Source organism: Phyllobates terribilis, unplaced genomic scaffold (genome assembly GCF_046119375.1).
Source record: "Phyllobates terribilis strain yellow unplaced genomic scaffold, ASM4611937v1 Scaffold_259__1_contigs__length_2703414, whole genome shotgun sequence".
Taxonomy (NCBI): domain Eukaryota; kingdom Metazoa; phylum Chordata; class Amphibia; order Anura; family Dendrobatidae; genus Phyllobates; species Phyllobates terribilis.
The window spans coordinates 715,146-730,484 of record NW_027363019.1 but is presented as its reverse complement, the minus strand read 5'-3'; the positions used below and the strand labels follow the sequence as shown (position 1 = coordinate 730,484).

The following is a 15,339-nucleotide window of genomic DNA, read 5'->3' as shown; positions in this document are numbered from 1 at the left end:
AACCACCGGAAGCCCTGGAGGACTACAGATCCCAGGTTCACCAAATGCTGATTGCAGTACCAGGGCTAGGAGTCACGGAGGCCCCAGCGTCCAGGGAGAGTGATCTCCAAAGAGAATGCCCTACCACCAGGTCAGCAAGTGCAAGAAGAGACAGTAACCAAGCTAGGTCTAGTTCCAGGCCGGCCAGAAGCTTAGAGAGTGAAGCCACGGATCAGGAGGCCCTATACCCACTCACTGGAGAGAGTCCAAAAGTGCGCCTTTCGTCCGGAGTACCCTGGATCGTGCCTGCAATATCACCAGTAAAGGTACTGAAGCTTATCCCCGTGTTAGTGTCCGTCTTTGCTCCGGGACCGTCCTGCCGTCTCTCCCCTGCACCACCATCCATTACACCCCACGCTGCCCTGGAGCTAGCTCTACCTGTGGAGAGCCACACCATCCCTTTTGCTCTATCACCAGCTTCAGAAGACTGCTCCGCAGCGGCGGCTCCCCTTAGCCGCATTTCACAGGTGACATCACGGACTTTCCAAATCCCCTATAAATCTATTCCCCTTTTTACTGACCGCCCAGGGTCACGGACCGGGCCAGCTACCGTGATATCCCCCAAGCAACCAGAGGCCCGACTGCCGAGTACCCCACGGCCCAGGGGGCGCGTCACATGCGACAGGATCAGAGCATGGAGCACTGATATTCAGCTCCCACTCACAGCAGAGCAGCAGCCGAGTGTCATTAGCATATCGCATTGGGTGCTCTCGCATCGCATACCGTACGCTAGTGGGACCCTGGCCTAAGAGATATTTTTGTGTCTTGCATAGCAGAGTTGTACAGATACCTGTCTTTACGTAGGCTCAGGTTCTCCCGGGTGCGACTCACCCTCAGCATCCTCCCGCGCCATCTCCTCCTCTCCATGTTGTTGTGTAGAGTTCTCGGCGCCATTTTGTGATGAGGGTCTGGCGAATTTTACATTTTTTTTTTCTCCTTTTTTTAATATTAAAATTTTTTCTTTAAATTTTCTATTGCTCATAATTTGGTCATCCATTCAAATATTAAAGTATTCACCCAATGACAAATGAAAGCAATTCTAAATCCATAACCCTTCTATGACCTGATCACTGTTAAATGGTACGATGATTATTATCTTACTTGTTTTAACTTCTGCTTTCTCACATCTCGCCTGCCCTTTAGCACATTCTGTGCACTCTCTCCATATCCACCCCTCCCTTCACGCCTCTCTCATGTATAACTCTGAGGCTCTACTGATATTTCTCACCCACTCCAAACCATCCACTACCTCCATACAGCACTCAAAATGTTCATACAAATCATTGCACCACCTGCTCTTTCTCTTTATTCTCCTTCTCCTAGTCGCTGGCGACATCTCCCCCAACCCTGGGCCTCCCTCCACTAGCATACCCCACTCTCCTCCAGCTGCATATAGAAACCCTGCTAATCTTATTAACATTCAGTGCATGCCCTCTCCTATTGCTTTCCACTATGCTCTCTGGAACGCACGGTCTGTGTGTAACAAACTATCTTACATTCACGATTTTTTCCTCTCTAATTCCCTTAACTTTTTGGCTATTACAGCATTCAGACACCACTGCAGCTGCTGCTCTCTCGTTTAGTGGGCTCAAATTTTTGCATACCGCCAGACCTGAGAACAGACAAGGTGGAGGTGTTGGTTTTCTCCTTTCACCACAATGTGCTTTCCAGGTCATCCCCCCAGTTCCCTCACTTATCTTTTCTTCCTTTGAAGTCCACACCATCAGACTCTTCAAACCCTTCTCCCTGTGAGTGGCGGTTGTGTATCGCCCTCCAGGCTCCTCCCACCAGTTCCTGGATCACTTTGCCAACTGGCTTCTTCACTTTCTATCCTGTGACATCCCCACGCTCATCACAGGAGACTTTAACATCCCCATCGATGATCCCCTCTTCCAATCTGCCTCTCATCTACTTTCTCTAACCTCCTCATTCAGCCTCTCACAGGTTACTAATTCTCCTACACATGAAGACGGGAATACTCTGGACCTGGTCTTCTCCCGTCTCTGCTCGCTGCATGACTTTACTAACTCCCCTCTCCTGCTCTCAGACCACAACCTTCTTTCCTTCTCTGTCAAGAACTGTCTCCTCACCCGGGACACCCCCAATTACCTCACTTCTAGGAATACACGTACCATTAATACCCAGCAGCTTATGGACAATCTCCACACATCTTTATCCCTCATCTCCTCCCTCTCTTGTCCAGACTTGGCATTGTCACACTACAATAATACACTGAAGAGCGCCCTAGATGAAGCAGCACCGTCTACACGCAGAAAGACCCGACACAGACAACGGCAGCCCTGGCACACAAAGCAAATATGTTTTCTTCAGCGTTGCTCAAGGTGTGCTGAGCATCAGTGGAGAAAATCTGTTTTAGCAGAGGACTTCATCCACTATGAATTCATGCTCAAAACCTATAACTCTGCCCTTCATCTGGCCAAACAATCCTACTTCACCACCCTCATCACTTCACTGTCCAACAATCCAAAATGACTTTTTGAAACCTTAAACTCCCTCCTGAAACCTAATGCACAGGCCCCCACCACCAACCTTAGCGGTGAGGATCTGGCCACTTATTTCCTAGAAAAAATCAACCACATCCATCAGGACATCTCAGCCCAATCTCCTCAGTGCCTGGATACCCTTCCCTGCCGCACTTCAAGCTCACTAGCCATCTTTGAGCCTGTTACAGAAGAAGAAGTTACCCAGCTCCTCACTTCTTCTCGACCTATAACCTGCAACAGTGACCCCATTCCTTCACATCTCCTGCAGTCTCTTTCACTGGTGGTCACCACTCACCTGACTAATATTTAACCTCTCTCTTTCTTCGGGTATCTTTCCTTCCTCATTTAAACATGCCATCATAACCCTTTTACTTAAAAAGCCATCCCTGGACCAGAACAGACCTGTCTCTAACCTTCCTTTCATCTCTAAACTCCTGGAACACCTGGTCCACTCCCGTCGAATCCGCTATCTCTCAGATAATTCTCTTCTTGACCCTCTACAATCTGGTTTTCGCTCCTTACACTCCACTGAAACTGCCCTCACTAAAGTCTCTAATGATCTTCTAACAGCTAAATCCAAAGGTCACTACTCCCTGCTGATTCTCCTGGATCTCTCTGCCGCATTTGACACTGTGGATCACCAGCTCCTCCTCACTATGCTCCGCTCTTTCGGGTTCAAGGAAACCGTTCTCTCCTGGTTCTCCTACCTCTCTGACCGCTCCTTCATTGTATCTTTTGCCGGCTCCTCTTCCTCTCCATTTCCCCTTACTATCGGGGTCCCGCAGGGCTCAGTCCTAGGCCCCCTCCTCTTCTCTCTATACACTGCCCCTATTGGACAATCAGCAGATTTGGGTTTCAGTATCATGTCTATGCTGACGACACCCAACTATACACCTCTTCACCTGACATCACCCCTAACCTAATAGAAAATACCAAGGATTGTCTGTCCACTGTCTCTAACATCATGTCCTCCCTCTATCTTAAACTGAATCTCTCCAAAACTGAACTTCTTGTGTTTCTCCCCTCTACTAACCCAACTCTAACATCGAAATTACCTTGGAGGGTTCAACCATAACTCCCAGCAGCACGGCCGCTGCCTTGGGGTCATATTCGACACTAACCTTTCCTTTACTGCCTATATCCGATCACTCACCCTCTCTTGTCACCTGCATCTTAAAAACTTCTCCAGAATCCGACCTTTTCTCACCTTTGAAACTGCGAAAGCTCTTACTGTCGCTCTTATGCACTCTCGTCTGGACTACTGCAACTCTCTTCTGATCGGTCTCCTTCTTACCAAACTTTCTCCTCTTCAATCCGTCCTGAATGCTGCAGCCAGGGTCGTATTTCTGTCCAGCCTCTTCACCGATGCCTCCATCTTGTGCCAGTCTTTACACTGGTTGCCGGTCTGCCTCAGGATCCATTATAAACTCATCGCACTCACCCACAAAGCTCTCCACAGTTCTGCGCCGCCTTATATCTCCTCTCTCTTCTCTATCGCCCTACACGTGCCCTCCGTTCTACAAATGACCTAAGACTAACATCCCTCATAATCCGAACCTCGCACCTCCTTCTCCAAAACTTCTCTTGTGCGGCACCAGTTCTCTGGAATGCTTTACCCCAGACAATCCGACTGATGCCTAGCCCCCATGTCTTCAAGCGCGCTTTGAAAACCCATCTCTTTAAACAAGCCGACCACCTCAACTACTCAGTAAAATAACTTTCCCCTGTCCCCTCATTCTAAATATTATTCAGAATCTGCTCCCTACTATTCATCTGTCTCCACACCCTCCATGCACACGATAACTGCACTCGATACTTGATTATTGCACTTATACATACGGGCTGATGACCGGATCATGCAGCTTTATATGAAAATCCCTATTATAATTGTCAGACCTGAAATAACAAGCACTTTGCACCTACTGTGTCCCCCCATTCCCTTGCAGAATGTAAGCGTGCGAGAGGCCGGACCCTCGCTCCTAATGTAACTGTTTAAACTGTCTTACCTTGTATTGAATTTATCGTCTGTACATGTCCCCGCTTAATTGTAAAGTGCTGCGGAATATGTTGGCACTATATAAATAAAACAATATGGGGTTTTTTTGCATTTCCTATATACGCCTATATATATTTGTGACAATGTGTATTGGTGTAAAATGAAGTATTTTATTTGATAGTCAATATATTTTTTTATGGACGTTTTTTAATTTTTGTGTATATACACTGCTCAAAAAAATAAAGGGAACACTGAAATAACCCATCCAAGATCTGAATGAATGAAATATTCTCGTTGAATACTTTGTTCTGTAGAAAGTTGAATGTGCTGACAACAAAATCACACAAAAATCATCAATGGAAATCACATTTACTAACCAATGGAGGCCTGGATTTGGAGTCACCTCCAAAATTAAAGTGGAAAACACACGACAGGCTGATCCAACTTTGATGTAATGTCCTTAAAACAAGTCAAAATGAGGTTCAGTATTGTGAGTGGCCTCCACATGCCTGTATGACCTCCCTACAACACCTGGGCATGCTCCTGATGAGGCTGAGTATTGTATGTGGCCTCCACGTGCCTGTATGACCTCCCTACAATGCCTGGGCATGCTCCTGATGAGGTTGGGGATGGTCTCCTGTGGGATCTCCTCCCAGACCTGGACTAAAGCATCCGCCAACTCGTGGACAGTCTGTGGTGCAACGTGACGTTGGTGGATGGAGCGAGACATGATGTCCCAGATGTGCTCAATCGGATTCAGGTCTGGGGAACGGGCGGGCCAGTCCATAGCTTTAATGCTTTCATCTTGCAGGAACTGCTGCCACACTCCAGCCACATGAGGTCTTGCATTGTCCTGCATTAGGAGGAACCCAGGGCCAACCACACCAGCATATGGTCTCTCAAGGGGTTTGAGGATCTCATCTCGGTACCTAATGGCAGTCAGGCTACCTCTGGCGAGCACATGGAGGGCTGTGTGGCCCTCCAAAGGAATGCCACCCCACACCATTACTGACCCAATGCTAAACTGGTCATGCTGAAGGATGTTGCAGGCAGCAGATCGCTCCACAGCGTCTCCAGACTCTGTCACGTCTGTCACATGTGCTCAGTGTGAACCTGCTTTCATCTGTGAAGAGCACAGGGCGCCAGTGTCGACTTTGCCAATCCTGGTGTTCTGTGGCAAATGCCAAGCGTCCTGCACGGTGTTGGGCTGTGAGCACAACCCCCATCTGTGGATGTCGGGCCCTCATACCACCCTCATGGGAGTCGGATTCTAACCGTTTGTGCAGACACATGCACATTTGTGGCCTGCTGGAGGTCATTTTGCAGGCCACCGGCAGTGCTCCTCCTGTTCCTCCTTGCACAAAGGCGGAGGTAGCGGTCCTGCTGCTGGGTTGTTGCCCTCCTACGGCCCACTCCACGTCTCCTGGTGTACTGGCATGTCTCCTGGTCGCGCCTCCAGCCTCTGGACACTACGCTGACAGACACAGCAAACCTTCTTGCCACAGCTCGCATTGATGTGCTATCCTGGATGAGCTGCACTACCTGAGCAACTTCTGTGGGTTGTAGAGTCCATCTCATGCTACCATGAGTGTGAAAGCACAACCAACATTCAAAAGTGACCTGAACAGCCAGAAAGCATTGGTACTGAGATGTGGTCTGTGGTCCCCACCTGCAGAACCACTCCTTTATTGAGGGTATCTTGATAATTGCCAATAATCTCCATCTATTGTCTATTCCATTTGCACAACAGCATGTGAAATTGATTGTCAATCAGTGTTGCTTCCTAAGTGGACAGTTTGATTTCACAGAAGTTTGATTCACTTGGAGTTATATTCTGTTGTGTAAGTGTTCCCTTTATTTTTTTGAGCAGTGTATATTTTATATAATGAGACTAATATGATTATATGAATGTTTGTAGTTTTCTTCATTTTTTATTTCATTGTGATGTCATTTCTTTGTTTTTGCTGGTTATCAAAAATAGGGAGGACTCCACATCTCTTTTTTCATTTATTAGCTAAACACAAGTACAGTAAACACCACACACAGGGCAGTAATTATATATCTCACGGATATCGATCATCTATCTCAATCTTTGCACATCTAACACCTAAATATCTGTCATTTCTATTCTGCGCTCTCTTCCGGCACGTGTCACACAGACGTGTGTGCGGATGTCACACTTTATGTCATCTGTGTGCAGGACGTACTGACGTCCGAGCTGCAGACAAAAAACGGACATGTCCGGTCCGTGTGACCATGTGCGCAGCCTATAGATTATAATGGGTGTACGTGTGTGTCTCCGGTACGTGTGAAGGGGGCCAAAAGGGTGTGAGCACTTTTAGTATGAATTACCAGTAGGGGGCGTGACCACTTAAAGTGCCTAGGGCAGCATGAATGCCAGATACGGCCCTGAGCACAGCCCTAATAAAGTCATTAGAGCTGCAGATAAAGGGGGCTCGATCACAGCTCTGGATAGTGGGTTGTATGAGCCGGAGGTTATGAACATGGGTGACGATACTAATATATGCCGCACTCTAGATGGAGATCCTACTAATTCATACAATACCCCCTTACATTGTCTTTTGGAGGAGGGTTTGGTATCGGCTGTACTTAATGCCAAACAAATACAACGATTAAAGGAAAATCACCCACAATGTCCAATATTTCATACATTACCGAAAACGCACAAAGAAGGAAACATCCATCAGTCTAGAGATACATTCAATACTGGCTGCAGAGAAGATTCCTATAATATAGTGAATATTACCAGAAAACATTTACCTATGTTATACACTGACAAGGATCCAGCAACAAGAAAGACAACTGACACGTGGAGGACAAACACCAAAGGTTTCATTGAATGTGGGAGAAATAAATGTGGTTTGTGCAAGTCTGTGCACAAAGCAAAAATGTCTGCATCTACTAACCATAATAAACCCTATAATATCCGACATCTCATTAGTTGTAGCTCCACACGTCAATGACACCATACAATGTGAAGCTTGTCTGCTGCAATATGTGGGGGGCACGGTCAGACCCTTACGTCACCGCATTGGGGGACACGTTAGGGACGTTCTTGGCCCCACAACACGTAATACATCTGCAGCATCACAACATCTCATACAACACAATAGGGATTAATCACTTTACAGTTGTGGGTATTGAATATGTCACCAGACCAGCTAAGGGGGAGATTGGTATAAAAAGTACACCCCCGAGAAGCCTTGTGGATTCTGGAATTGGACCCCAGATTCCCCAGTGATATGAAGCTTCGTTCAGACCTTGTATCCATTTACTGAATTGTGTTTTTTCCTCTTTTATAGTAATTATACATAATATACACATTATAGATGCAGACACTTCATTCTTCTATTGCACGGATGCTTTTTGTTGTGGACATATGATCATCCATAGGGGTAATGTAGACATACTTGCACATGTCCATTTGGGGCTGGGGGTCTCCGCTGTGCATTACACACTATGATGTGTATAAGAAGCCGGTTACTGGTGATTTATTATGCCATGAATAAGGACTGAACAGAATTGCCGGTTCAAAACGCGTAGATTTTTTGCTACTATTCCAGGATGTCCTGTTTTTTAATGTTTCTATGATTTTAATTTGGATGTTTCAATAAAAAAAATATTCACACTGGAAAACAAGTGCTGGATTATCAGTAACTTTCTTTGTCCCGTCCATTCCTTCCCAACTGTGATTTTTCATCCAAGCATTGAGAGATGAGCTGAAAGCAGACAATTTCTTCTATAGAGGAATGGCAGACATCGGTGTTGTCCACATAGAAAGCCTCTCCTAAATCCCCTGCACAAAAAAGCCGCCCTACAATCTGGGACTTTATACTCTGGAGTGATGAGACCAAGATAAATGTTTTTTTTTGGAACTGATGGCTTCAAAACTGTATGACATTGAAGAGGTGAGGAATACAATGAGAATGCATGGGGTCTACAGTGAGACCTGGTGGTGGCCGTGTCCTTATGTGCGGCTGCATGAGGAGCTACATTTCATTGATGGTATCGTGAATTCACAGATGTTCTGCTCTATAGTGACAGAAAAGATGCTGCCATCACTCTGTTCCCTTGGTAGGCCACTGTTGCATTTCTGAAGAACAGGGTGACAGTGATTCTAGAAAACTTGGTGCTGTCCTTTAAAATTATGGAGGCCATACAAAATAATAGATGTAGTAGCTTTTGAGATTTTGTAATGAGAGTTATATTATTACTTTCATGTTTTTATTACAAAAAAATGTTCTATGAAACTTAGTGTTGGCAAAATTGATCTTGTGTTCAGTGAGCTATTAAATAAAATCTTACTCATCAAAGGGGGTGTACTCATTTATGCTGAACAATGTTTATTAAACTTTATAAAACATAGTGAACATAATTACACTTTCTTTCCCGTATGTCTTCTCTCATGTTTTACAAGGTATGATTTATGTATAAAAGATTTCCCACATTCTGAACATGAATACGGCTTCTCTCCTGTGTGACTTCTCTCATGCTGCACAAGATAATTTTGTTTTGTAAAGCATTTCCCACAGAATGAACATGAATACGGCTTCTCTCCTGTGTGAATTCTTTGATGTATAACGAGCTCTGATTTATTTGCAAAGCATTTTCCACATGCTAAACATGAAAAAAGTTTTTCTCTTGTGTGAATTCTTTGATGTTTAACAAGATGCGATTTATATCTAAAACATTTCCCACATTCTGAACAAGAAAATGGCTTTTCTCCTGTATGAATTCTGTTATGTGCAGCAAGAATTGATTTATGAATAAAAGATTTCCCGCATTCTGAACATGAATACGGCTTTTCTCCTGTATGACTTCTTTCATGTTTTACAAGGTATGATTTATGTATAAAAGATTTCCCACATTCTGAACATGAATACGGCTTCTCTCCTGTGTGACTTCTCTCATGCTGCACAAGATAATTTTGTTTTGTAAAGCATTTCTCACAGAATGAACATGAATACGGCTTCTCTGCTGTGTGAATTCTTTGATGTATAACAAGCTCTGATTTATTTGCAAAGCATTTTCCACATGCTAAACATGAAAAAAGTTTTTCTCTTGTGTGAATTCTTTGATGTTTAACAAGATGCGATTTATATCTAAAACATTTCCCACATTCTGAACAAGAAAACGGCTTTTCTCCTGTATGAATTCTGTTATGTGCAGCAAGAATTGATTTACGAATAAAAGATTTCCCGCATTCTGAACATGAATACGGCTTTTCTCCTGTATGAATTCTGTTATGTGCAGCAAGAATTGATTTATGTATAAAAGATTTACCACATTCTGAACATGAATACGGTTTTTCTCCCATGTGAATTCTGTGATGTTTAACAAGATCTGATTTATAACTAAAACACTTCCCACATTCTGAGCATGAATATGGCGACTTTCCAGTATGAATGCTCTGATGTCTACTAAGATGCCATTTAGCTGTGAAGGTCTTCCCACATAGTGAACATGAAAATGGTTTTTCTCCTGTGTGATTTCTCTGATGTGTAATAAGATTCCCTTTATTTGTGAAGGACTTCCCACATTCTGAACATGAATATGGCTTCTCTCCTGTGTGAATTCTCTGATGTATAATAAGACTTCCTTTACCGGTGAAGGACTTTCCACATTTTGAACATGAATACGGCTTTTCTCCTGTGTGAATTCTCTCATGTCTAACAAATTGTGATTTATATGTAAAGAATTTCCCACATTCTGAACAGGAGTATGGCTTTTTTCCTTTGTTTTTTCTGTGTGTTAAAAAATCTGAGCTTTTTGTAAATTGCTTGTCACACTGAAATCTTGAATCCACTTTGCCACCTGGACTTTTGGTAATAATGTGAGATTGCTCAGGAGATGATTCCTCATGATCAGGAGGATTATAAGAAAGTGAAGCGCTGTGAAGTCCAGGAGGTGCAGGAAGGGTGATGAGGTTTTCTCCATTAGAGTGCTTCCTGATATCTTCCTTTTTACAGTTTAGTGATGAACCGTTATTCTCACAAGGATTTCCTATAAGGATGAAAGATAAATTAGATGTGAGTTTTTCCTTCAACACAAAAGAGATTTCTGAATGTATTTTCTGGATCTCACAATGAAGACCCTCGTCAGTGAAAGTACAGGTAATAAGGAGGACAACTACATGCCATAACATTAACACAATGACGGGTAAAGTGAATGACACTTATAAACTGGTGACATTGGCACAAGTCAGGGGTGGCAGAGATTAGACAGCAAATAGTTCTTTAAGTGGTAATTACTGATGACAGGTTCCCTTAATGTACCTCCAGTGCCATTTCACTCTCTCAAGCTTCGTATCTTGGCCTTAGTATAGAAAAGTGTCCACACAATTAAAGAAGTTGTCCACTACTATTAACCACTTCGCACCAGAGCCTGTTTTTGCCTTCGTGACCGGGCCAATTTTTTCAACTCTGACCACTGTCACTTTATGAAGTAATTACTCTGGAACGCTTCAACGGATCCCCCTGATTCTGAGACTGTTTTTTCGTGACATATTGTACTTCATGATAGTGGTAAAATTTCTTCGATATCACTTGCGTTTATTTGTGAAAAAAATGGAAATTTGGCAAAAATTTTGCAATTTTCAAACTTTGAATTTTCATGCCCTTAAATCAGAGCGATATGTCACACAAAATAGTTAATAAATAACATTTCCCACATGTCTACTTTACATCAGCACACTTTTGGAACCAAATTTTTTTTTGTTAGGGAGCTATAAGGGTTAAAAATTGACCAGTGATTTCTCATTTTTCCAACAAAATTTACAAAAACATTTTATTAGGGACCACATTATATTTGAAGTCACTTTGAGGGGTCTGTATGACAGAAAATGCCCAAAAGTGACACCATTCTAAAAACTGCACCCCTCAAGGTGCTCAAAACCACATTCAAGAACTTTATTAACCCTTCAGGTGCTTCACAGGAATTTTTGGAATGTGGAAGAAAAAAATGAACATTTAACTTTTTTCACAAAAATGTTACTTTAGACCCAATTTTTTTTATTTTCACAGGGGTAACAGGAAAAATGGACCCCAAAATTTTTTGTGCAATTTCTCTTGAGCGCGCTGATACCCCATATGTGAGGGAAAACCACTGTTTGGGCGCTCGGCAGGGTTCAGAAGGGAAGGAGCGTCATTTGACTTTTTGAATGTAAAATTAGTTTGAATAATTAGCGGACGCCATGTTGCGTTTGGAGAGCCCCTAATGTGCCTAAACAGTGAAAACCCTCCACAAGTGACACCATTTTGGAAACTAGACCCCTTAGGGAACTTATCTAGATGTGTGGTGAGCACCTTGCACCCCCAGGTGCTTCACAGAAGTTTATAATATTGAGTTGTAAAAATAAAATTTTCACATTTTTCCCACAAAAACGTTTTTCATCCCTTAATTTTGCATTATCATAAGGGTAACAGGAGAAATTACACTATGAAATTTGTTGTGCAATTTCTCCTGAGTACGCCGATACCTCATATGTGGGGGAAAACCACTGCTTTGGTGTACGGCAGGGTTCGGAAGAGAAAGGAGCGCTATGTTGGCTGGGATAGGTTGCAGACACCATGTCACATTTGAAGAGTCGCTGACATGCCGAAACAGCAGAAACCCCCACAAGTGACCCCATTTTGTAAACTACACCTCTCAAGGAATTCATCTAGGGAAGTAGTGAGTATTTTTTAATTTTTAAATTTATACCATTGGGCAGTGAAAAAAGCATAATTATGTTTTTACCACAAAAAAAATGTTTTACCCTCAGATTTTACATTTTCACACAGGGCAATGGGTAAAAATGGTGCCGAAATGTGTCACACAATTTCTTCTAAAAGTGGCAATACCCCATATGTGGCTGTATCGTACCGCTCAGCCATACGGCGAGATCTCGGGGGGACGGAGCGCTATTTGACAATTGGAGAACAAATTATTGTAAAATAGGCATTTGGATTTGGGAGCACAACATTTTCTGAATTTCTTTTGGGGGGCAAGGGCCATTTCGCTTTTCCAGAGCCTTTCTGCTACCAGTAACTTGGAATATTTTTAACAGATGACGGACCTGAGTGGGGACTAGCTTTTTTTGAGGACTGAGTTGAAGCTTTTATTGGGAACATTTTACGTAACATTTATCCGGCGCTCGAGGCTGAGCACTTACATCGGGGTTTCCATCTAAATTTCCAAGTGACGTAATTCAGATGAAACCCCTGCGGGATCCATTCACTGTAATGAGGCAGCAGAGTTACTCTGGACTCCGTCTGGCCTCTGTTTAGCGGTGTCCTTTTTTTCTGAAGTGCACAAAACTGTGGCCAACCGCACTTTTATGCACGCCTAAAACAAATGACACCGTGGGATCACAGGCCAGACGGCGTCCACAGTGGCCTATATCTGCCTCATTACAGGGAATCTTCCGTCATGGATTCCGTCTGAATCACGTATTTCAGAGATTTACACGGAAACTCTGGTGTGAGCGCTCAGCGCAGAGCGCAGGATAAATGTGAGCAGAGCCTTACTGCGATCTTTGGGAGACATAATAAACAAATCAGTAGCAGGTGAAGAATTGGTTTTATTTTTTACGCCGTTCCTCGTGTGATATAACTGATTAGATTACTTTATTCTTCGGGTCGGTGCGATTACAGAGATACCAGATTTATATCAGGTTTTTATGACTGACAGCTGTCACACACTAAGAGACGCTTTTTTTTTTACAAAATCTAGTTTTTGCATCGCCATATTTTGAGAGCTATAGTTTTTCCATATTTCGGCCGACAGAGTCATGTGACGGCTTGTTTTTTGCAGGACGAGTTGACATTTTTATTGGTACCATTTTTGTGTACATGACATTTTTTGATCGCTTTCTATTCCGTTTTATGGGAGGTAAAATTAACAAAAACCAACAATTCAGGAATTGTTTTTTGAGGTTTTTTTTTATGCCGTTCTGCGTGTGGTAAAAGTGATCAGGCAGCGTTATTCTTTGGGTCAGTACGTTTACAGCGATACTACACTTACTGTATTTTTTTTTTGTTTTGGCGCTTTTACACAATAAAACTATTTTATAGAAAAAATATTTTTTTTGGATCGCTTTATTCTGAGCGCTATAACTTTTTTATTTTTCGGCTGATGGAGCTGTATTGGCGGATTTTTTTTTGCGGAACAAGATGAAGTTTTCAGCGGTACCATTTTTATTTCCATTTTGCTTTTTTATCGCATTTTTTTCCACTTTTTGTTTGGCAATATGATGAAAAAGCATAGTTTTTTGCTCCGTTTTTTATTTATTTTTATTACGGTGTGCACAGAAGGAGTTAATTAGTGTGACAGTTTTATAGATCGGGTTGTTTTGGACGCGGCGATACCAAATATGTGTACTTTTTTGGTTTTGCATAAATATACGGATTTATTGGTGTAATATTTTATTTATTTATTTTTATTTATTTAGTGATTTTTTTTTTTAACAGTTTAAAAACATTTTTTTTTTACATTTTTACTTAGTCCCTGTATGGGACATTAATTTTTATTTTTCTGATCACTGATGTCATGCAATGTAATAGACATGTATTACATTACATGAGATCTTTGCTGACTGTTTCACAGTCAGTGTGTCCTGCCAGGCTTCAGCTGCAGGCTGAGCCTGGCAGGACACCATATATGGCAGATCTGGAGGCGGTCATGTGACCTCCAGCTGCCATAGCAACGCCAGGTCCTGGAAGGTATCAGCGGTCTGTCGGAGAGGTAAGTAAGACGACTCCCTCTCCTCTGTCTATCTTCTATATGCCGCGATCACTATAGATCGTGGCATATAGAAGATAGCAAAGGGTTAATTAACATCATTGGGACCTGATCCAATCAGGTCCCGATGATGTCCCCTGTCACAGCTAATGCTCTGCACCGGAATCGCAGCACTTGCAGGACCCTGGGGGTCCTGAGCGCTGCGAGACCACCCACCGTTTTTAAACGTCGGCGCTGCACAGAGCCCAGCAAGCGCCGACGTTTATCTACAGTGGGCCGTCGCGAAGCAGTTAAAAATGCCCCCAATGTAATTAACCCGTTGAGAGAAGATTTTTTTTAATTATCTTGCTTTGTCTTTATTACCTGTGAGCGGCGCTATCGCTGGCCACTTATAGGCATCACGCGACCCCTGGCTGCAGCCGGCTCTTGCTTCCCCTGATGTCGCGTCAAGTGAGGCGTGACTCGGTGATGCGATCCCCGCGGTGGACGCCGGGCTGTGGGTGGGGTTTCCCCGCGCGTCACACACAGCATCCACCGCGCACTTTCCCAATGAATACAAGGTAATTGTGATTCACAAAATGTTATACAATTGAACGGTGAAGAAAAACAAAATTACATTTTTACCGCTATAATGTTATTTTAGCCCCAGATTTTACATTTTCACAAGGGAAAATGGGTAAAGATGACCACATAACTTTATACAATTTCTGCTGACCGGGGCAATACCCCATATGTGGCTGTACAGTACTGCTTAGCCACATGGCGAGACCCGGGAGGGAAGGAGCGCTATTTGACTCTTGGAGAACAAACTTTAGTAGAACAGTTTGCAGACTCCATATACAGAGCCCCGAAGTGGCAAAAGAGCAGAATCCCCCCTCAAGTGACACCAGTTTGGAAATTACACCCCTATGGAAATGTATCTACAGGTGTAGTGATGAATTTGACTCCATGGGTGCTTTCCAGAAACGAGCAGTAATGGATGTTGTGAAGTGAAAATGCAAATATTTCATTATAGTGGTCAGTACATTGTAGTGTCCGGTACATTGTAGTGCCCTTACG

At 43.2% G+C, this 15,339-nt stretch overlaps 1 protein-coding gene across 1 annotated transcript in view; it reads right to left on the bottom strand.

The window, feature by feature from the left end:
• Window positions 1-7,916: 7,916 nt before the first annotated feature.
• LOC141219287 (uncharacterized) overlaps window positions 7,917-15,339 on the bottom strand; it is a 48,432-nt gene continuing 41,009 nt past the window's right edge. The window contains exon 3 of the mRNA XM_073666059.1: window positions 7,917-10,285. Coding sequence (XP_073522160.1) covers window positions 8,936-10,285 — 1,350 coding nt within the window. The 3' untranslated portion in view covers window positions 7,917-8,935. The remainder of the gene's footprint in view (window positions 10,286-15,339) is intronic.